This window comes from Thalassophryne amazonica, unplaced genomic scaffold, assembly GCF_902500255.1.
Source record: "Thalassophryne amazonica unplaced genomic scaffold, fThaAma1.1, whole genome shotgun sequence".
NCBI lineage: Eukaryota > Metazoa > Chordata > Actinopteri > Batrachoidiformes > Batrachoididae > Thalassophryne > Thalassophryne amazonica.
Window position 1 is genome coordinate 655,122 of NW_022986237.1, and position 24,088 is coordinate 679,209.

The window sequence follows — 24,088 nt, forward strand, 5'->3', positions numbered from 1 at the left end:
TGAGCTGTATGTTAGTCATGTATCGGCTTCCACTGCAGTGGAGTTTTGTGAACTGGATGTTCCATGCCTGCAGGTTGGGAAGCTGATCAGTAATCAAGCCAGGAAGTGTTTGCTGTTTATGTACACCTTTAAGTGTTCTGTGTGTAGAGTGTGGACTCACATAATGGTTCCTTCTTTCACAGACTCGGTTTGTTGCGGCCACCTGGGGGGTGTCGGCGGGGTCCTTGGGTCCGAACGGCTTCTGGCTCCGGACCGTTAGCGCTGCTGGGAGCGCACCACGCCAGACCGCACTTTCTTTTGTTATTTTTTGTATCACTGTTATGTATTAAATTCAGTTAGCCTTTGTACCGTGCTCTGCTTATTTCATACTGGGTCCTTCAAACGCTGGTCAGTTCTCCGAGCTGTGTCCGACACATAACACATTTAGATGAAAAGAAATTTGATTTTTTGATTATTTTTTTAAATTGATGCCATAAAAATGTGCAGCATGTAAAAAAGGACAGCAGATTAAAATCTTGTACGTGTGGAAATAATCCACCGTGGCGTCACGTGCTGATCAGAAAGTCTGGGAACGGCTTTGTTTGTTTGGAGTCTTGGCTGATGATGTAATAAAAGAATAAAAAGGTGTCAGAGCGTCTGCGATTGGAGGAGAGCTGTCACCTCCTCAGACGCTGTCAAAGGGGGGAGGGAGGAGGGGGGGGGAGGACGTCTCCCTCCTCCTCCCTCAGCAGTGTGCGCCCTCCCCCTCCCTCCTCCTCCTCCTCCCTCCTCATCCGTGTGCACCTGCCGTTTGGCAGCACTGAGCTTTTGTCTCTGCACGGAGCAACATCATGGACGTGATGGCGAAGAAGCAGCAAGGCGTCGACGTCAAAGGCTTGTTGAAGAGGAACTGGCTTCTTCTGGCCACCATCGTTTCTGTGGTGCTCGGTACGTGTCTGCTTTAAGTCTACTGAGACGGACGGGAGGGCGCTCCTGAGACACCGACAGCGCGTCTGGTGAGACGGACTGAGACAGACGGGAGGACGCTCCTGAGACACCGACAGCGCGTCTGGTGAGACGGACTGAGACAGACGGGAGGACGCTCCTGAGACACCGACAGCGCGTCTGGTGAGACGGACTGAGACAGACGGGAGGACGCTCCTGAGACACCAACAGCGCGTCTGGTGAGACGGACTGAGACAGACGGGAGGACGCTCCTGAGACACCGACAGCGCGTCTGGTGAGGCGGACTGAGATGGACGGGAGGACGCTCCTGAGACACCGACGGTGCGTCTGGTGAGACGGACTGAGATGGACCAGAAGACGGTCCTGAGACACTGTTGCCATGTCCGATGAGACGGACTGTGACGGACCGCAGGACACTCCTGAGACACTGTTGCCGTGTCCGATGAGACGGACTGTGACGGACCGCAGGACACTCCTGAGACACTGTTGCCGTGTCCGATGAGACGGACTGTGACGGACCGCAGGACACTCCTGAGACACTGTTGCCGTGTCCGATGAGACGGACTGTGACGGACCGCAGGACACTCCTGAGACACTGTTGCCGTGTCTGATGAGACGGACTGAGACAGACGGACTGGAGGACGGTCCTTGGATGCTGTGTGTCAGACGTGACTGGACTGAAGGACTCTGACATTAGTCTCTGGCCTAGCACTGCACCTCTGAGTGTCTTTCATCCCCGTGTGGATTATGTCCTCATATTTGTGGACGCTGGATTGTTTTTCTGCAGTAATAATTAACAGGAGGAAATGTGTCCGTTTAAACATTAAGACAAAGACACACAGACGGACACACACACAGAGTCTTTTCCTTTTTAAAACAAATCTTTCTGATCCAGCAGCTTCATTTTCTGATTTTATTCCTTTAATGATTTTAGAGAATCTGCTGTTTGTTTGTTTATCTGCTTATTTAGAATTAATATGTTCATGAGAAATCTACAGCATCAGAAAAATGTGTCCCACTCAAAAATCTAACCTTTAAAATGAGACATTTCTTCATGTTTCATGTTCATAAGCTGTGTGGAATTTTTCCACCACGAGTTTTTCTGAAATTTCTTCTCAGCTAAACTCCAAAAACACACCAACAAAACCTCCCAGCAGAAACTGAACTCTTCATTTATCACTGAGAAAACAAATGTTTTAATGACCTGTGTGTTCCGAGTCCCGGATCAAAGTCTGAGACGTGAGTAAGAGGAGAAAAAGAGGTTGGCAGATAAAGAAATGGGAATTATCAGAGAGATGAAGAAAGTCCACAGGACTTCAAGGAGATGCAGCATGAGGGGAAAAGTTAAACAGCAAAAACTGAGGACAGGACACACAGCAAGATGTCCAAGAAGAAAAGGACTTGTACAGATTGGACAGACAAAGGGACAGAGCTGGACAAGACGTGCAGCAGGTTAGGGTGCAAATGATAAAGTGCTGACAAGCGAGGAGAATGTGTTGAGAAGGTGGAGGGAATATTTTGAGGAGCTGATAAATGAAGAAAATGAGAGAGAAGGATTCGCGGTCCAACATTAGGGGTCTTCAAATGATTCAAAATACTGCTGTCAGACTCTTGACAGGAAGCAGAACATTTGACCACATTACACCCATTTTGGTGTCTCTTCACTGGCTTCTTGTCCCAGTGAGATCAGATTCTTCTACTACTTCTTCTACTAGCCTATAAAACTGCTCACGGACTGGCACCTCCCTACTTAGCCAACCAAATTAAACCCTACGTACCGGCCCGGGCTCTGTGTTCTCAGGGTGCAGGACTACTTTGTGTCCCTAGGGTGAATAAAAAGTCTGCAGGTCACAGAGCTTTCTCTTATCGTGCCCCTGTTCTGTGGAATGATCTCCCTGCATCAATAAAACAGTCAGATTCCTTAGAGACTTTCAAGTCCAGACCTAAGACACATATATACTCTCTCTCATATGGCTAGCATACTGGCATAGTATGTTACTATGCTTTTTACCCTTTTAAATTAATCTTATTATCAGTGGAACAGGTCTCAGCCTCACTACATCTAAACACTGGGTTAGTGAAGCTCAGTTCTAGCTGCCAGCAATCACCTTAGTAAGCTCTCTGATCCCTGTTGATTTGCTGCTAGTGAATTAATGCCTCAGGTGCAGTTATTTCCGGCTGACTGATTCTGCTCTTTTTCTCTCTGTCCGAGGCACGGACGACACCAATGAGTGATCCTGGCCGTGCCCCCCAGGGCGCCGGACTGACCTTGAGAGGCCTGTTGCACCACTGACTGGAGGTCCTGCCTTGTAGCCTACTGGTGCTGGACCTGGATGCCTATGTATTCAAGACCCAGAAAGACAGTTGGTCCAGATGCCTGAGAAGTAGAGACATAGTGTGCTGGTCCTTAGTTTGAAGAACAAGGGTGATGTGCAGAGTTTTGGTATTGCATAAGGAAGTCTGGAGTGGCAGAGACGTATGTGAGAGTAGTGTAGGACATGTACAAGGATAGTGCAACAGCGGTGAGATGTGCAGTTGGAATGACAGACTCATTCAAGGTGGAGGTGGGATTACACCAAGGATCAGCTCTGAGTCCTTTCTTGTTTGCAGTGGTGATGGACAGGTTGACAGATGAGATCAGACAGGAGTCCCCGTGGACTATCATCAACTTTTTTAATCAACTTTTTTTTATATAGCGCCAGATCACAACAGACAGTTGCCCCAAGGCGCTCTATATTGTAAGGCAAGGCCATACAATAATTATGAAAAACCCCAACAGTCAAAACGACCCCCTGTGAGCAAGCACTTGGCAACAGTGGGAAGGAAAAACTCCCTTTTAACAGGAAGAAACCTCCAGCAGAACCAGGCTCAGGGAGGGGCAGTCTTCTGCTGAGACTGGTTGGGGCTGAGGGAGAGAACCAGGAAAAAGACATGCTGTGGAGGGGAGCAGAGATCGATCACTAATGATTAAATGCAGAGTGGTGCATAAAGAGCAAAAAGAGAAAGAAACAGTGCATCATGGGAACCCCCCCACAGTCTACGTCTAAAGCAGCATAACCAAGGGATGGTCCAGGGTCACCCGATCCAGCCCTAACTATAAGCCTTAGCAAAAAGGAAAGTTTTAAGCCTAATCTTAAAAGTAGAGAGGGTGTCTGTCTCCCTGATCTGAATTGGGAGCTGGTTCCACAGGAGAGGAGCCTGAAAGCTGAAGGCTCTGCCTCCCATTCTACTCTTGCAAACCCTAGGAACTACGAGTAAGCCTGCAGTCTGAGAGCGAAGCGCTCTAATGGGGTAATATGGTACTACGAGGTCCCTAAGATAAGATGGGACCTGATTATTCAAAACCTTATAAGTAAGAAGAAGAATTTTAAATTCTATTCTAGAATTAACAGGAAGCCAATGAAGAGAGGCCAATATGGGTGAGATATGCTCTCTCCTTCTAGTCCCCGTCAGTACTCTAGCTGCAGCATTTTGAATTAACTGAAGGCTTTTTAGGGAACTTTTAGGACAACCTGATAATAATGAATTACAATAGTCCAGCCTAGAGGAAATAAATGCATGAATTAGTTTTTCAGCATCACTCTGAGACAAGACCTTTCTGATTTTAGAGATATTGCGTAAATGCAAAAAGGCAGTCCTACATATTTGTTTAATATGCGCTTTGAATGACATATCCTGATCAAAAACTATGATGTTTGCAGACGACCTGCAGTGAGAGTAGAGAGCAAGTTGAGTCTAGCCTGGAGAGGTTGAGATATGCTCTGGAGAGAAGGGGAATGAAAGTCAGTAGAAGCAAGACTGAGTCCATGTGTGTGAATGAGAGGGAGCCCAGTGGAATAGTGCAGTTACAAGGAGTAGAAGTGGTGAAAGTACAACCCCAATTCCAATGAAGTTGGGACATTGTGTAAAATGTAAATAAAAACAGAATCCAATGATTTTCAAATCCTCTTCAACTTATATTCAGTTGAACACACCACAAAGACAAGATATTTAATGTTCAAACTGATAAACTTTATTGTTTTTGTGAAAATATTTGATCATTTTGAAATGGATGCCTGCAACAGGTTTCTAAAAAGCTGGGACAGTGGTATGTTTCCCACTGTGTTACATCACCTTTCCTTCTAACAACACTCAATAAGCGTTTGGGAACTGAGGACACTAATTGTTGAAGCTTTGTAGGTGGAATTCTTTCCTATTCTTGCTTGATGTACGACTTCAGTTGTTCAACAGTCCGGGGTCTCCGTTGTCGTATTTTGCGCTTCATAATGCGCCACACATTTTCAATGGGCGACAGGTCTGGACTGCAGGCAGGCCAGTCTAGTACGCACACTCTTTTACTACGAAGCCACGCTGTTGGAACACGTGCAGAATGTGGCTTGGCATTGTCTTGCTGAAATAAGCAGGGACGTCCCTGAAAAAGACTGACGTCCATGATTTCCAAAAACAATTTGAAATGTGGACTCATCAGACCACAGCACACTTTTCCACTTTGTGTCTGTCCATTTCAAATGAGCTCGGGCCCAGAGAAGGCGGAGGCGTTTCTGGATGTTGTTGATGTTTGACGTTCACTTTGCATGGTAGAGTTTTAACTTGCACTTGTAGATGTAGCGACGAACTGTGTTAACTGACAATGGGTTTCTGAAGTGTTCCTGAGCCCACACGGTAAGATCCTTTAGACAATGATGTTGGTTTTTAATGCAGTGCCACCTGAGGAGTTGAAGGTCACGGGCATTCAATGTTAGTTTTCGGCCTTGCTGCTTACGTGTGGAAAGTTCTCCAGATTCTCTGAATCTTCTGATTATATTATGGACTGTAGATGATGGAATCCCTAAATTCCTTGCAATTGAATGTTGAGAAACATTGTTCTTAAACTGTTGGACTATTTTTTCATGCAGTTGTTCACAAAGTGGTGATCCTCACCCCATCTTTGCTTGTGAACGGCTGAGCCTTTTGGGGATGCTCCTTTTATACCCAATCATGAGTGTCCTTAGTTCCCAAACGCTTATTGAGTGTTGTTAGAAGGAAAGGTGATGTAACACAGTGGGAAACATACCACTGTCCCAGCTTTTTGGAAACATGTTGCAGGCATCCATTACAAAATGAGCAAATATTTACACAAAAACAATAAAGTTTATCAGTTTGAACATTAAATATCTTGTCTTTGTGGTGTATTCAGTTGAATATAGGTTGAAGAGGATTTGAAAATCATTGTATTCTGTTTTTATTTACATTTTACACAATGTCCCAACTTCATTGGAATTGGGGTTGTAGATGAGTTTAAAGGCATCAACAAATCAGGGGTTTGATGATCATGTAGCTAAACATGCTAACTAGCTTAACAGCATCATTTACAGGCGATTTCTCTTTTTCACTAATTTGTAACAAGTTAGTGATTCTCATACACACAGTCAGGTCCATAAGTATTTGGACAGATGGGTGGTGTTTTCCTTTGGAAGCATCAAAGCATTTAACAAAAATATCACATTAACCCTATTAGAAATACTCAGTCCACAAATAAGTTGATAAACAAAATATTAGGATTATTTTAAATAAAAGTCATCAATTATACAGTCAGTTTTCCTTGGACAAGTCAAGTTTTCCAAGACTCCAAAACTTTTTTTGGTAGTGTATGATGAGGAACATACGTTTGTCCAATATGCGTTTTGATAATATACGATTAGTAACACACGTTTGTCCACTATGCGTTTTGATACTATACGATTAGTAACACATGTTTGTCCAGTATGCGTTTTGATACTATACGATTAGTAACACATGTTTGTCCAGTATGCGTTTTGATACTATACGATTAGTAACACACGTTTGTCCAGTATGCGTTTTGATACTATACGATTAGTAACACACGTTGTCCAATATGCGTTTTGATACTATACGATTAGTAACACACGTTGTCCAATATGCGTTTTGATACTATACGATTAGTAACACACGTTTGTCCAATATGCGTTTTGATACTATACGATTAGTAACACACGTTTGTCCAGTATGCGTTTTGATACTATACGATTAGTAACACACGTTGTCCAATATGTGTTTTGATACTATACGATTAGTAACACACGTTTGTCCAATATGCGTTTTGATACTATGCGATTAGTAACACACGTTTGTCCAATATGCGTTTTGATACTATACGATTAGTAACACACGTTTGTCCAATATGCGTTTTGATACTATACGATTAGTAACACACGTTTGTCCAATATGCGTTTTGATACTATACCGTTGTCCAGTTTTGATACTATACGAGTAACACACGTTTGTCCAATATGCGTTTTGATACTATACGATTAGTAACACACGTTTGTCCAGTATGCGTTTTGATACTATACGATTAGTAACACACGTTTGTCCAGTATGCGTTTTGATACTATACGATTAGTAACACACGTTTGTCCAGTATGCGTTTTGATACTATACGATTAGTAACACACGTTGTCCAATATGCGTTTTGATACTATACGATTAGTAACACACATTTGTCCAGTATGCGTTTTGATACTATACGATTAGTAACACACGTTTGTCCAGTATGCGTTTTGATACTATACGATTAGTAACACACGTTTGTCCAATATGCGTTTTGATACTATACGATTAGTAACACACGTTTGTCCAATATGCGTTTTGATACTATACGATTAGTAACACACGTTTGTCCAGTATGCGTTTTGATACTATACGATTAGTAACACACGTTTGTCCAGTATGCGTTTTGATACTATACGATTAGTAACGCACGTTTGTCCAGTATGCGTTTTGATACTATACGATTAGTAACGCACGTTTGTCCAGTATGCGTTTTGATACTATACGATTAGTAACGCACGTTTGTCCAGTATGCGTTTTGATACTATACGATTAGTAACGCACGTTTGTCCAGTATGCGTTTTGATACTATACGATTAGTAACGCACGTTTGTCCAGTATGCGTTTTGATACTATACGATTAGTAACGCACGTTTGTCCAGTATGCGTTTTGATACTATACGATTAGTAACGCACGTTTGTCCAGTATGCGTTTTGATACTATACGATTAGTAACGCACGTTTGTCCAGTATGCGTTTTGATACTATACGATTAGTAACACACGTTTGTCCAGTATGTGTTTTGATACTATACGATTAGTAACACACGTTTGTCCAATATGCGTTTTGATACTATACGATTAGTAACACACGTTTGTCCAGTATGTGTTCAGCTAAGGTTTCTCTAACATGTGTTTAGCCAATACACAGCTGGAAAAAAGGCTATTAATGGGTACCAGTCTTGCATTGGACTGGAGTCCTGTCCAGGGACAAACGAAGACTCTCAGCTGCTTAACGCTATGTGATCTGGGAAAAGTCCCTGCACCAACGGGCCTCAGGACCTATTTAGGACTGAGTCTGTCCTCTGAGTGAGAAGGTTTGAAGCTCATGAAGGCCTTTCTGTTATTTCATAAATCGCATCATAAAACAGCAGTGCATTGGTTCTACACCTCCTTTCTTTGTCTTTTACTCCGAGCTGAGACACCTGGACTCCGGCAATAATTGACCGTCTGTTCTGACCACATTCCAAAAATTACAAACGTTCTGGACTGAATACTGTAAAAGGTGCGTGTCCAGCCAGGACAGTCATCACGGTTAAAAAATAACTCGGGATGAGACGCAGTTATCTCGAAATATGACACACAGCCGCAAAAACACCTGCTGACATCAAAACACCCGATGCATCATTTCAAAGTCCACCATCCAATCAGATAAGGACTTTTAATTTTTTTTTCTGATTCCAGTGAGTGTTTGTAATCTAACATAGATTCTCCCACACACCTTGTGGTCGTCTGTGTTTCATTGATTCAGAGTGGGCACTTGCCTCTTGGTGGCTTCCCTCACTTTTAACTCAATTTTGGATTCTGTTTGCGTTTACACAGGTTTACCATCATCATTATCAAAGTCGTTATGTGTCACAAACCATTACTCTGCTGACTTGTCAGTGACGTCATGAGGGAATAACACGAGCCTGGACAGATTAGATTAAATTAGATAGAACTTTATTGATCCCTTGGGAAGACCTCCTCAGGAAAATTGAGGTTCCAGCAGCATTGTATAGCAGCACACAGGGTAAGAAGCACACACAGTATCAAAAGTGAAAAAAGAAAACCAGGAAGCAGCTCAGCGGACACCTGTCCAGTCCAAAGGGACATCCCGCAATGACCAATTAGGACATAGTTATCCTGAAATAAAGCCGACCAGAGGTTTGCATTCAACTTCAAAATGTCTCAATCAAATCTTTAACCACAAACCAGTTTGTCATAATCCATCGACTTCCTGTAACATCCCGTCCATGGCAGTTAAACAATGTGGACCATTTTTCCTGTGACATCATCGTGCTGACATGTTGTCTTTGGAACTGACAGGGATCGGTTTGGGAGTCTTGGTCCGAGAGTACGCCTCCCTGTCACACGTGGACAAAATCTACTTTGGCTTCCCAGGAGACATCCTGATGAGGATGTTGAAGCTGATCATCCTCCCGCTCATCATTTCAAGCATGATCACAGGTAACCCGATAACCATGTTAACTCCTTCAGTCTGTATTGATCTGTTTTTTTTATTAGTTTTATTTTATTGTTGTTATGTTATTGTGTTTTTTACAGGCTGCTCAAATTTAAATGCCCCTTGTGGGATTCATAAAGTTGTTTGATTGATTGAACCAGATAACCTGATAACAAGTAACCCGACAACCTGGTAACCAGTAACCCAATAACATGGTAACCTGATAACAGGTAACCCGACAACCTGGTAACCAGTAACCCAATAACATGGTAACCTGATAACAGGTAACCTGATAACTGGTAACCTGGTGACAGCTACCCTGGGAACCTGATAACAGGTAGCCCGATAACTGGTAACCAGTAACCCAATAACATGGTAACCTGATAACAGGTCAACACCAACAACCTTCTGGTGCCATTGGTGCACCAAGACTGGACAGACTCAGGTTGGGTTTAAACCCACAACCTTCTTAATACCAGGCAATGGCAACATTGGTGCACCAAGACTGGACAGCCTTGGGTTGGGTTTAAACCCACAACCTTCTGAATACAAGGCAATGGTAACATTGGTGCACCAAGACTGAAAACTGCCTCAGGCTAAGTTTGAACCCACAACCTTCTGAATACAAGACACTGGCAACATTGACTGAAAACTGCCTCAGGTTAGGTTAGAACCCACAACCTTCTGAATATACAAGGAAATGGCAACATTGGTGCACCAAGACTCAAAACTTCCTCAGGTTATGTTTGAACCTACAGCCTTCTGAATACAAGGCAATAGCATTATCAGTGCACAAACACTGAAAACAGCTCGTTAGTTTTGAACCAACAACCTTATGAATACAAGGCGACAGTGATGTCGGCACACCAAGACTGAAAACAGCCTCAGATTAGGTTTGAAGCAACAATCTTCTGAACACAAGGTGACAGGGACATTGGTGCACCAAGACTGAAAACAGCCTCAGTGTTGGGAAAGTGTAGTGACACGGACCCACAACAGGGGGCACAAATGAACGGTCAATAGATGAGCCAAAATATAACAATTTAATGTTGTGAATGTGCACAACGAACATACAGACAATCTCAGAATATCATAACAGTCAATACACAAAGGTGATGTGTGGGCAGGCTCGAGGATAGAAGACGTCTGTCCTAAGAAGAGCCGGAACCACACGATTTCCGCCGCCCCAGAACCTGGTGAATACTGGAGCCGCCAAGTCCCGAATTCCCAGGTGATCACCGTCCCCGACTGTCGGATCTGGTACTGCTGGCGAAGAACAAAGACAGTCAAGTGTGGGTGTGTGTACACCCAGTAACAACAACGGTGGGAATGCCACCTCCACCTCTCACTCAGAATGCTGAGGTATTTACAGTAATCCCTCAGAGGAAAAGAGTGCCGTCCTGCACTCACTCAGCCTCCACAAGAAGAGGGACCAGTACTCCTGCAAACACTCACAATATACAGCTTATTAGAAACACAAATGGCTGAGGATATTACCTCCGATGAAGTATGATATCTCGGCAACGAGGTGGAGATGACGTCTGGTCTTTATGGAGTGAGATGATGTTGAGTAGATGGGTGACAGCTGTCAAGAGGTAATGAGCGACAGCTGTCACCCCCGGCTGTGTCCATGGCGGCAGCGCCCTCTCGTGCCTGAAGCCCGCACTTCAGGCAGGGCGCCCTCTGGTGGTGGGCCAGCAGTACCTCCTCTTCTGGCCGCCCACACAACAGGACCCTCCCCTCAACGGGCGCCTCCTGGCGCCCGATCAGGTTTGTCGGGGTGTCGGCGGTAGAAGTCGGCCAGGAGGGCCGGATCCAGGATGAAGCTCCTCTTCACCCAGGAGCGTTCTTCAGGTCCATACCCCTCCCAGTCCACCAAGTACTGGAACCCCCGACCCATCCGACGGACGTCCAGGAGCCGGCGCACCGTCCAAGCCGGGCCCCCGTCCATGATCCGAGCAGGAGGGGGCACCGGTCCGGGAGCACAGAGGGATGAGGTGTGATGAGGTTTGATACGTGACACGTGGAAAACCGGATGGATCCGCAGTGAAGCCGGGAGTTAGAGCTTCACTGCGGCAGGACTGAGGACCTTGAAGGGGCCAATGTACCTGTCCTGGAGTTTCGGGGAGTCCACCTGGAGGGGGATGTCCTTCGTGGAAAGCCACACCTCCTGCCCGGGCTGGTAAGCAGGGGCCGGGGATCGCCGGCGGTCTGCATGGGTCTTCGCCCTCGTCCGGGCCTTCAACAAGGCAGAGCGGGCGGAGCGCCACACCCGACGGCACTTCCGCAGGTGGGCCTGGACCGAGGGCACACCGACCTCTCCCTCCACCACGGGAAACAACGGGGGCTGATACCCCAAACACACCTCAAATGGGGAGAGGCCGGTGGCCGAAGACACCTGGCTGTTATGCGCATACTCGATCCAGGCCAGATGGTGACTCCAGGCCGTCGGGTGCGCGGATGTGACGCAGCGGAGGGTCTGTTCCAGTTCCTGGTTGACCCGCTCTGCCTGTCCGTTCGTCTGTGGATGGTACCCGGACGAGAGGCTCACGGTGGCCCCCAGTTCCCTGCAGAAGCTCCTTCAGACGTGTGAGGAGAACTGGGGACCACGAACTGAGACGATGTCGGAGGGTATCCCATGCAGACGGACAACGTGGTGGACCAGGAGGTCTGCTGTCTCCTGGGCTGTTGGGAGCTTCGGGAGGGCCACGAAGTGGGCCGCCTTGGAGAAACGGTCCACTATCATGAAGATGGTGGTGTTGCCCTGGGACGGCGGGAGGCCCGTGATGAAATCCAGGCCGATGTGGGACCAGGGGCGATGAGGCACCGGCAGCGGCTGGAGGAGTCCTTGGGCCTTTGTGTGTACTGCCTTGCCCCTGGCACAGGTGGTGCAGGCCTGGATATATTCCCGGACGTCTGCCTCCATAGACGCCCACCAGAAGTGCTGCCGGACAACTGCCACGGTCCTTCGCACCCCTGGATGACAGGAGAGCTTGGAACCGTGACAGAAGTCCAAGACTGCAGCTCTGGCCTCTGGTGGGACGTACAGACGGTTCTTCGGACCTGTTCCTGGGTCCGGGCTCCGTGCCAGGGCCTCCCGGATGGTCTTCTCCACGTCCCAGGTGAGGGTGGCCACGATAGTGGACTCAGGCAGGATGGGCTCCGGTGGATCCGACAGTGCAGTTTTGACCTCCTCTTCGTGTACCCGGGACAAGGCATCTGACCTCTGGTTCTTGGTCCCGGGGCGATAGGTGATCCGGAAGTCAAAACGCCCGAAGAACAGTGACCAGCGGGCTTGCCTGGGGTTCAGCCGCTTGGCGGTCCTGATATACTCCAGGTTCCGATGGTCAGTGAAAACCGTGAATGGCACAGACGCTCCCTCCAACAGGTGTCTCCACTCCTCAAGAGCCTCTTTCACCGCAAGGAGTTCTCGATTGCCAACGTCATAGTTCCGTTCAGCCGGGGTCAACCTGCGTGAAAAGTAGGCACACGGGTGAAGTACCTTATCGGTCTCTCCGCTCTGGGACAGCATGGCTCCTATCCCTGAGTCAGAGGCATCCACTTCAACCATGAACTGGCGGCTAGGGTCGGGCTGCACCAAAACTGGCGCAGTAGAGAACCGTCGTTTCAACTCCTTGAACGCGGCTTCGCACCGATCCGACCAGGTGAAGGGGACTTTTGGAGAGGTCAGGGCTGTCAGGGGGCTAACTACCTGACTGTAGCCCTTAATGAACCTCCTATAGAAATTAGCGAAGCCGAGGACCTGTTGCAGCTTCCTACGGCTTGTTGGTTGGGGCCAATCTCTCACCGCCGCAACCTTGGCCGGATCAGGGGCGACGGAGTTAGAGGAGATGATAAACCCCAGGAAGGACAAAGACGTGCGGTGAAACTCGCACTTCTCGCCCTTCACAAACAGTCGGTTCTCTAACAACCGCTGCAGGACCTGACGTACATGCTGGACATGGGTCTCAGGATCCGGAGAAAAGATGAGAATATCGTCCAGATATACGAAGACGAATCTGTGCAGGAAGTCTCGCAAGACGTCATTAACCAAGGCTTGGAACGTCGCGGGGGCGTTGGTGAGGCCGAACGGCATGACCAGGTACTCAAAGTGACCTAATGGGGTGTTAAATGCCGTCTTCCATTCGTCTCCCTTCCGGATCCGAACCAGGTGATACGCATTTCTAAGATCCAGCTTAGTAAAGATTTTGGCTCCATGCAGGGGGGTGAACACGGAATCTAACAATGGCAACGGGTATCGGTTGCGAACCGTAATCTCATTCAGCCCCCTGTAATCAATACATGGACGAAGTCCGCCATCTTTCTTGCCCACAAAAAAGAAACCTGCCCCCATCGGGGAGGTGGAGTTCCGGATCAGCCCGGCAGCTAATGAGTCCCGGATGTAGGTCTCCATTGATTCGCGCTCAGGTCGTGAGAGGTTGTACAGCCTGCTGGACGGGAACTCAGCGCCTGGAACCAAATCAATGGCACAATCGTACGGACGGTGCGGGGGAAGGGTGAGTGCCAGATCCTTACTGAAGACGTCAGCAAGATCGTGGTACTCAACCGGCACTGCCGTCAGATTGGGAGGGACTTTGACCTCCTCCTTAGCCTGTGAACCGGGAGGAACCGAGGATCCTAAACACCCCTGATGGCAGGTTTCGCTCCACTGAACCACCACCCCAGACGGCCAATCAATCCGGGGATTGTGCTTCAACATCCATGGGATGCCCAAAATCACGCGGGAGGTAGAAGGAGTTACAAAAAACTCAATCTCCTCCCGGTGGTTTCCAGACACCACCAGAGTTACTGGTTGTGTCTTGTGTGTGAGTAAAGGGAGGAGGGTGCCATCTAGTGCCTGCACCTGCAACGGCGAAGGAAGCGCCACCAGAGGGAGCCCTACCTCCCTTGCCCATCTGCTGTCTAGCAGATTCCCTTCTGACCCCGTGTCCACCAGTGCTCGGGCTTGAAGGGTTAAATCCCCGCTCAGGATTGTGACTGGGAGTCGTGTGGCAGTTTGTGTGTGTCTCACTTGAATGTTTTGACCCCCCCTTAGCCCAGTCTCTAAGGGCGAGTGTTGTCGTTTTGGCCGTTTGGGGCAGTTTCTCTGTGTGTGCTCAGTTGAGGTGCAGAGAAAACACTCTCCACGGATCAGCCTCCCCATTTTGGCCCTGTGCGTTTCCCTAACAACGTCAGCAGGGGGAGCTGTTGCCCCACAAAGCGCTGCGGCTGTAGAGCGTGGGGAGGGCGGCCCCTTTTCAAACCCGGAAGGGAGAGGGGCGGCGCGTATCCGGTCACGTCCTTCGCCTCGCTCCCGACGGCGTTCCACCAACCGATTGTCTAACCGTATAACGAAATCGATAAGCCCATCTAAATCCCGCGGTTCCTCCTTAGCTACCAGTTGCTCCTTCAGGACTAACGACAGTCCGTTTATGAAGGCGGCGCGGAGCGCAACGTTATTCCAACCGGACCTTGCAGCCGCGATGCGGAAGTTGACTGCATAAGCGGCTGCGCTCTCGCATCCCTGTCTCATTGACAGCAGCACAGTTGAAGCGGTCTCTCCTCTGTTAGGGTGATCAAACACTGTTCTGAACTCCCCCACAAACCCAGTGTATGCTGATAACAACCGTGAGTTCTGTTCCCAGAGCGCCGTAGCCCAGGCGCGTGCTTTACCCCGAAGGAGAGCAATCACATAAGCTATTTTACTAGCATCTGACGTGTACATGACGGGATGTTGTGCGAAGACGAGCGAACACTGCATAAGAAAATCCGCGCACGTCTCCACACAACCTCCGTACGGCTCAGGAGGGCTTATGTATGCTTCAGGGGATGGTGGGAGGGGTTGTTGAACCACCACTGGAACATTTATATCCTGCACAGGGTCGGCAGGAGGACGAGCTGCAGCAGCGCCCTGAGCGCTCGCCGCCATCTGTGCGGAGAGAGCCTCCACCCTGCGGTTCAGGAGGATGTTTTGCTCGGTCATCTGATCCAACCGAGCCGTAAAGGCGGTGAGAATGTGCTGCAGCTCACCAATCACGTCTCCTGCAGACGCCTGCGCTCCCTGCTCTCCCATTGGTCGTTCAACAGCCGGGTGACGCCCCTCGGAGTCCATGACGCTGGCCGAGATATCCTGTTGGGAAAGTGTAGTGACACGGACCCACAACAGGGGGCGCAAATGAACGGCCAATAGATGAGCCAAAATATAACAATTTAATGTTGTGAATGTGCACAACGAACATACAGACAATCTCAGAATATCACAACAGTCAATACACAAAGGTGACGTGTGGGCAGGCTCGAGGATAGAAGACGTCCGTCCTGAGAAGAGCCAGAACCACACGATTTCCGCCGCCACAGAACCTGGTGAATACTGGAGCCGCCAAGTCCCGAATTCCCAGGTGATCACCGTCCCCGACTGTCGGATCTGGTACTGCTGGCGAAGAACAAAGACAGTCAAGTGTGGGTGTGTGTACACCCAGTAACAATAACGGTGGGAATGCCACCTCCACCTCTCACTCAGCGCGTTGCAGCGGTCTCAGCTGAAAAGGAGCGCCATCTTGCACAGCCTCCTCAAAAACGACCGGTTCGCCTGCAAACACTCACAATAAACAGATTTACACAAGGCTGAGGATATTACCTCCAATGAAGTATGATATCTCGGCAACGAGGTGGAGATGACGTCTGCTCTTTATGGAGTGAGATGATGTTGAGTAGATGGGTGACAGCTGTCAAGAAGTAATGAGCGACAGCTGTCACCCCCGGCTGTGTCCATGGCGGCAGCGCCCTCTCGTGCCTGAAGCCCGCACTTCAGGCAGGGCGCCCTCTGGTGGTGGGCCAGCAGTACCTCCTCTTCTGGCGGCCCACACAACACTCAGGTTAGGTTTGAACTCACAACCTTCTGATTACAAGGCAACAGCGACACTGGTGCAGCAACACTGAAAACAGCCTCATGCAAGGTGTGAACCCACAACCTGTTGATTACAAAGGGACAGTGCAGTTGGAACACCAACACTGAAAACAGCTTAGGTTAGATTTGAACCAACAACCTTCTGAATACGAGGCAACAGTGACGTTGGCGCACCAAGATTGAAAACAACCTCAGGTTAGGTTTGAAGCAACAGTCTTCTGAACACAAGGTAACGGGACATTGGCGCACCAAGACTGAAAACAGCCTCAGGTTAGGTTTGAACTCACAACCTTTTGATTACAAAGGGACAGTCCCATTGGAGCACCAAGACTGGAAACAGCCTCGTGTTAGGTGTGAACCCACAACCTTTTGATTACAAAGGGACAGTCCCATTGGAGCACCAAGACTGAAAACATCCTTAGGTTAGGTGTGAACTCACGACCTTTTGATTACATGACTGGAGCAGGTAAATGTGTTTCAGGTTAATAAACAGCAAACGTGAAGCAGATGGTCAGGAAACAGAAGACAATATTCAGGAGACATGTAGAGGTAGCGGGATTTGACAACAGTGGGCAACAGCAGATCAAAGACAAAGATATACAAGACAGCAGGCATGACATCGAGACAATCTGACAAACGAATGACCCGGAGGTCCAAGTGACAGGAAGTCAACCCGAAGAAAAGAAGCATGGTGTAGATGTCGAAATAAAAGTAAAGAGAATAACTATCATAGAGAGAAATGATGATCATGAAGGAGGAAAACTAAGGAACAAGAGAAAATTCGGCAGAACTCAAGAGCCAAAAGACAAACACCAGGATGTGGACCATGATCCTGGCTTGGAATGCTGCTGGAGGAACTACATTAGCTGCTGCTTGATCCTGTTTGAGAACCAACTGGGGAGCTGTTAAGAACCTGCTGAAGTCCCACAGAGGAACAGGTGTGAGTACTTGACAGTCGCAACTATTCAAACCTTTCTTGTCCACAGGGGTTGCTGCTCTGGACTCAGAGGTATCCGGGAAGATTGGCCTGCGAGCTGTTGTGTATTACATCTCCACGACCATCATTGCCGTCATTCTGGGTGAGTTTTCTTTCTATAAGGTCTCTGAGGTCCGAGGTTGATCTGTCCAATGAAGCTCCTGGACGTCTCACTGGTGTCTCTCCAGGCATCATTTTGGTGATAACCATCAAACCGGGAGTGTCTCAGACGGCCGAGCAGATCGACAGGACCGGGATCACGCCCAATGTCACCACAGTGGACACGCTCCTCGACCTCCTCAGGTGACCTCGGGTCATGCGACTCAAGGTTTTTGTGAGATGTTTGATGTCTGTGTTGTCTTTCTTGGACAGTGGATATAGAAAAGTATCTTCTGCCGTCTTCAGCTCCATTAACTGACTGTCCGTCCATTATCATCAAGATGTCTTTTCTGTCCAACAGGAACATGTTTCCAGAAAACCTGGTGCAGGCATGTTTTCAGCAGGTAGGATGCTCTGGGGGCGCACATCCTGTCAGCCGTCTCTGTGCCGCTTCTGGGACAAACTCTCTGAAACGTGTCTCGTTTACCTGCAGTACAAGACTAAACGCAAAGAGCTGGAACCTCCAAAACCTTCAGTCAACGTGACCACAGCCCCGCCCCTCACCATGACCTCCGCCGCAGTCACAGCCGCTATAGAGGTAGGTGGGCTGAAAGGTAAAGCCGCCTTTGTGGCAGAGAAACCGGCACACTGCGCCGCATCGGCCATCATCAAAAACCAGCATTTACTGATTTTCACCATCTCACTTCACATGTTGTCACAAATTGTGGCTGGCGCTAAAACTACCGCTTGTCTTTCTGATCCGTTACTAACCAAGTTGCTTAAGAAATTCACTTGGATCCACTATGGTGAAAATTATGAACCTGTCACGATTAACGAGCATCACATTATGCAACACTAATGGGCTAATACGCTAACATCAGTGTGAAATCTCGGTAATGTCACACAACATGAGCCCATTAGGATTGTGTTATATGATGCTTGTTAGCATTGCATTATGTAAAGTAGGCGAGTTTTCATGCTAAGGTTAGCCTATTAGCATTGTCTGTCATGCTACCACACTAATGTTAGCCTAGTAGAATTACATTATGTGATGCCAATGCTGTTAGCATAAAACATGTTAATAGTAATGCTAAAGAATTTTCATGCTGATGTTAGCCATTAGCATTGAGATATTAGCCCATTAGCAGTTGGTTATGTGATGCCTGTTAGCATTGTGTTGTGTGATGCTAGCACATTTTGATGCTAATATTCCCTCATTAGCATTGCATATGTGATGGTAACAAGTTTTCACACTAACAAAACTAACAGATACCCATTAGCATTATGTTGTGTAATGTGAGCAGGTTTTTATGCAAACATTAACCCATTAGCATTGTATTATGTGACGCCTGTTAACATAGCAATATGCAATGCCAGTAGTTTTCATCTGAAAAGTAGCACATTAATATAACATCATATGGTGCCGTTAACATTACATTATGTGAGGCTGGACATTTTTCATGCTCATTTTAGCCCCTTAGCATCACGTTGTGTTGTGCTAACGAGTTTTCATGACGTGTTTTCAGCCCATTACCCTAACCCTAGCATGAAAACTCGTTAGTGTTAAATAACATGATGCTAGGAGGCTAGTATTAGCATAAAAATGGTAACAAACCATATCCCAATGCTAACTGCTAACACGAACATGAAAACGCTAGGATCACATTGTGTGACAAAAACTTGCTAGCACCATGTAATGTGATGGTAAATAATTAACAGCATGAAAGTTCACTAGCATCACACAACACAATGCTAACAGGCCGTCATTAGCATGACAACGCCGTTGTGTCACATAATGTGGCAGTAGCAAGCTTGTGTTAGCATGAGGCGAGCTTCTACTAGGAGCTGAAAAAACACTTTTGCTTTGTCACATTTTGCTGCACATCTTCAGGCAATTTCACATTACCTGAAAAAAAGAAGAAAAGAAAACAAAGACGACTCTGTAACGGACCCATGGGTTCGGGCCCCAGAGATCCTCTTCGGATGGTTTTGTGTTTCTGCACCTGGCAGCCGGCGTTTGCTGTAAAAGCATCAGAAGTGCCACTGATGGCATTGGGAGCCATGGCTCAGTGGATCTGCCAGGGGGCGTGGCCACGGCTCATCAATGGCTCTTTGTGGCTTCCTGTGAGACTGAATGAAATGCGTCTTTGTTTCCTGTCTGGCCAGAACGTCACTAAAGACTACACGATCGTCGGGGTCTACTCCAACGGAATCAACGTGCTGGGCCTCATCACCTTCTGCGTGGCCTTCGGCCTGGTCATCGGGAACATGGGGGAAAAGGGTCGCATCCTCCTGGAGTTCTTTGACGCACTGAACGAAGCCACCATGAAACTGGTTCAGATCATCATGTGGTACGTATGAAATCTCAGTATGCACAAAAACCGGGTCCACAGCACCTGACGGTGTGCTGTTGTTCCAGCTACATGCCAGTGGGGATCCTGTTCTTGATCGCTGCCAAGATCATTGAGGTGGAGGACTGGGAGATCTTCAGGAAGATGGGCCTGTACATGGTGACTGTGCTGAGCGGGTAAGCTTCCCACCTCCGTGCAGTGGCTCGCATCGCATCCAAGGGCATTTAAAAGTGCTCCAGCTGCAGAAGCGGTAATGAACGCTCTGCTCACACCTCTAAATCTCTGCGGCACCTCTAAAGACGACAGTAAATCCCTGCAGGCGGGTCACAGGGCGAGCTCAAGGACAGACGCACCCCTGTGACAGTGTGCACAGCACGAGCACGGCACGCTTATGCTCGCCTGCAGCACACCTGACTGGACATTTTTCTGTTTATGACCTCACAACTCACTGAGAGCCTCGTTAAACTTTTGGGCTCTTAATGAAGACAAACGTTCCTCTGAGCCGCTTTAATCTCAGGCACCTTCACAACGAGCTGCTCCGTGACGGTACCGGATCAGAACCAGCAAAAACCTTTTTCACGCTCATCCTGAACACAGATCCTGTGTGTGTGTGTGTGTGTGTGTGTGTGTGTGTGTGTGTGTGTGTGTGTGTGTGTGTGTGTGTGTGTGTGTGTGTGTGTGTGTGTGTGTGTGTGTGTGTGTGTGTGTCACTAAAACTTTTCATCACACAAGAGCAGGTCTGTTAGGTATTTGGACCTTAAGAGTGGGAGCCTCTGTGCAGTGATCCGCAAAATGGGATGATGTGGTATTTGGGTTTTGATGCACCTGTGGCAGCATTGTGGATAACTTGAAGTACTCTAATTGTGTAAGAAGGTAAAGTTCAGACTAAAACAGAAAGCATGAAAGTGATTAAGAAGAAGAACTGATCCCTGAGGAAGTATATGTGCCACCATGTGTCGGTAACCACAGGTTCTCATCCCAGTACCACCGAAACCACTGTAGAGACACAAAAGCAGGTTCGGTTTTCAGAATCAACTGTACCAGCAAATACAAAACTACTCAAACACCACCCGAAATCTACTCAAACACCACCCGAAATCTACTCAAACACCACCCAATGTTTACTCAAACACCACCCGAAATCTACTCAAACACCATCGAATGTTGACTCAAACCACACCAGAAATCGACTCCAACACGACCCGAAATCTACCCAAACACCACCCAATGTTTACTCAAACACCACCCAATGTTTACTCAAACACCACTAGGAATCTACTCAAATACCACCTGAAATCTACTCAAAAACCACGAAATGTTTACCTCTTCACCACTGGAAATCTACTCAAATACCACCCAATGTTTACTCAAACACCACTACAAATCTACTGAAACATCACCTAAAATCTACTCAAACACCACCCAATGTCTACTCAAACCACACCAGAAATCTACTCAAACACTGTTATGTGTCGGACACAGCTCGGAGAACCGACCAGCGTTTGAAGGACCCAGTATGAAATAAGCAGAGCACGGTACAAAGGATAACAGAATTTAATACATAACAGTGATGTGATACAAAACAACAAAAGAGTGTGCGGTCTGGCATGGTGGTGATACGGTGCGCTCCCAGCAGCGCTAACGGTCCGGAGCCAGAAGCCGTTCGGACCCAAGGACCCCGCCGACACCCCCCAGGTGGCCGCAACAAACCGAGTCTGTGAAAGAAGGAACCATTATGTGAGTCCACACTCTACACACAGAGAGAACACTTAAAGGTGTACATAAACAGCAAACACTTCCTGGCTTAATTACTAATCAGCTTCCCAACCTGCAGGCATGGAACATCCAGTTCACAAAACTCCACTGCAGTGGAAGCCGATACATGACTAACATACAGCTCAATATAATAAGGTGTGAGGGACACCACATTTACTGACTGTATAAACGTTAGTCACAAAATCTAACGTACCTCAGGAAGTGTGCTGACGAGCGTGAGACCTCACCCCCTCCTCTTTCACAGACCGTGCATCAAACCCTGGACGTTCTCTGCATCCACTGATGATGAGATGGCTCCCGAGACGACGATCTCACCCGTCTGGTCACAAGGTCGAGTCTCTGGCAAATACACACTGTATACTCCAGTCTTAAATGCCACCATGTTCCAATCCATATAGATGCACCACAGCTGTGAGTCCTGACGAGCCGCAGGTGATCAGGGTGAGGTCCTGATAACCTCAGCAACACAGCCACTCAGTCCCAAATGCAAGCCACCTGGAAGGAAAAACAAAAGACAGAAACAAAAAGGCAGCCAGGCCCCCCAGCCATACAACAAAACACCATCGAATGTTGACTCAAACCACACCAGAAATCGACTCCAACACGACCCGAAATCTACTCAAACAACGCTCAATGTCTACTCAAACACCACTAGAAATCTACTCACACACCACCCATTGTCTACTCAAACCACACCAGAAATCTACTCAAACAATGCTCAATGTCTACTCAAACACCACTAGAAATCTACTCACACACCACCCAGTGTTTACTCAAACCACACCAGAAATCTCATCAAACACCACTCAATGTCTACTCAAACACCACACGAAATCTAATCAAACACCACCCAATGTTTACTCAAACACCACTAGAAATCTACTCACACACCACCCATTGTCTACTCAAACCACACCAGAAATCTACTCAAACAATGCTCAATGTCTACTCAAACACCACTAGAAATCTACTCACACACCACCCAGTGTTTACTCAAACCACAATAGAAATCTACTCAAACATCGCCCAATGTCTACTCAAACACCACCCAATGTCTACTCAAACACCACTAGAAATCTACTCAAACACTACTCAATGTCTACTCAAACACCACCCAATGTCGACTCAAACCACACCAGAAATCTCGTCAAATACCACTCAATGTCTACTCCAACACCACCCGAAATCTACTCAAACACCGCCCAATGTCTACTCAAACACCACCTGAAATCTACTCAAACACCACCCGAAATCTACTCAAACACCACCCAATGTTTACTCAAACAGCACTAGAAATCTACTCAAACACCACCCAATGTTTACTCAAACACCGCCCGAAATCTACTAAAACACCACTACAAATCTACTCAAACACCGCCCAATGTCTACTCAAACCGCACCCTAGTTCTACTCAAACTGTGCCCAAATTCTACTGACACACCACCCAAAATCTACTCAAACACCACCCAATGTCAACTCAAACCACACCAGAAATCTACTCAAACAACGCTCAATGTCTACTCAAACACCACTAGAAATCTACTCACACACCACCCAATGTCTACTCAAACCACACCAGAAATCTACTCAAACAATGCTCAATGTCTACTCAAACACCACTAGAAATCTACTCAAACACTACTCAATGTCTACTCAAACACTACTCAATGTCTACTCAAACACCACTAGAAATCTACTCACACACCACCCAATGTCTACTCAAACCACACCAGAAATCTACTCAAACAACGCTCAATGTCTACTCAAACACCACTAGAAATCTACTCACACACCACCCAATGTCTACTCAAACCACACCAGAAATCTACTCAAACAATGCTCAATGTCTACTCAAACACCACTAGAAATCTACTCAAACACCACCCAATGTCAACTCAAACCACACCAGAAATCTACTCAAACAACACTCAATGTCTACTCAAACACCACTAGAAACCTACTCAAACACTACTCAATGTCTACTCAAACACCACCCAATGTCGACTCAAACCACACCAGAAATCTCGTCAAATACCACTCAATGTCTACTCCAACACCACCCGAAATCTACTCAAACACCGCCCAATGTCTACTCAAACACCACCTGAAATCTACTCAAACACCACCCGAAATCTACTCAAACACCACCCAATGTTTACTCAAACAGCACTAGAAATCTACTCAAACACCACCCAATGTTTACTCAAACACCACTACAAATCTACTCAAACACCGCCCGAAATCTACTAAAACACCACCCAATGTCTACTCAAACCGCACCCTAGTTCTACTCAAACTGTGCCCAAATTCTACTGACACACCACTCAAAATCTACTCAAACACCACCCAATGTCAACTCAAACCACACCAGAAATCTACTCAAACAACGCTCAATGTCTACTCAAACACCACTAGAAATCTACTCACACACCACCCAATGTTTACTCAAACCACACCAGAAATCTACTCAAACAATGCTCA

General features: G+C 47.3%; 1 protein-coding gene across 1 annotated transcript; it reads left to right on the top strand.

Annotated features, from left to right (window-relative positions):
• The first annotated feature begins 714 nt into the window (after positions 1-714).
• slc1a1 (solute carrier family 1 member 1) lies at positions 715-20,034 on the top strand. The gene is made up of 8 exons (XM_034165270.1): positions 715-927; positions 9,363-9,503; positions 17,392-17,484; positions 17,570-17,684; positions 17,842-17,884; positions 17,974-18,078; positions 19,647-19,831; positions 19,900-20,034. The coding sequence occupies exons 1-8, from the start codon at positions 831-833 to the stop codon at positions 20,009-20,011; spliced, it is 891 nt and encodes a 296-aa protein (XP_034021161.1). The 5' UTR covers positions 715-830; the 3' UTR covers positions 20,012-20,034.
• Positions 20,035-24,088: the final 4,054 nt, after the last annotated feature.

What these genes read in the sequence shown, in the direction of transcription:
- slc1a1 (XM_034165270.1), top strand. Translation starts at nt 831, where the DNA reads ATGGACGTGATGGCGAAGAAGCAGCAAGGCGTCGACGTCAAAGGCTTG. An exon ending in CATCGTTTCTGTGGTGCTCG is followed by an intron (nt 928 to 9,362) that starts GTACGTGTCTGC and finishes TGGAACTGACAG; the next exon opens with GGATCGGTTTGGGAGTCTTG. An exon ending in CTGGTTCAGATCATCATGTG is followed by an intron (nt 19,832 to 19,899) that starts GTACGTATGAAA and finishes CTGTTGTTCCAG; the next exon opens with CTACATGCCAGTGGGGATCC.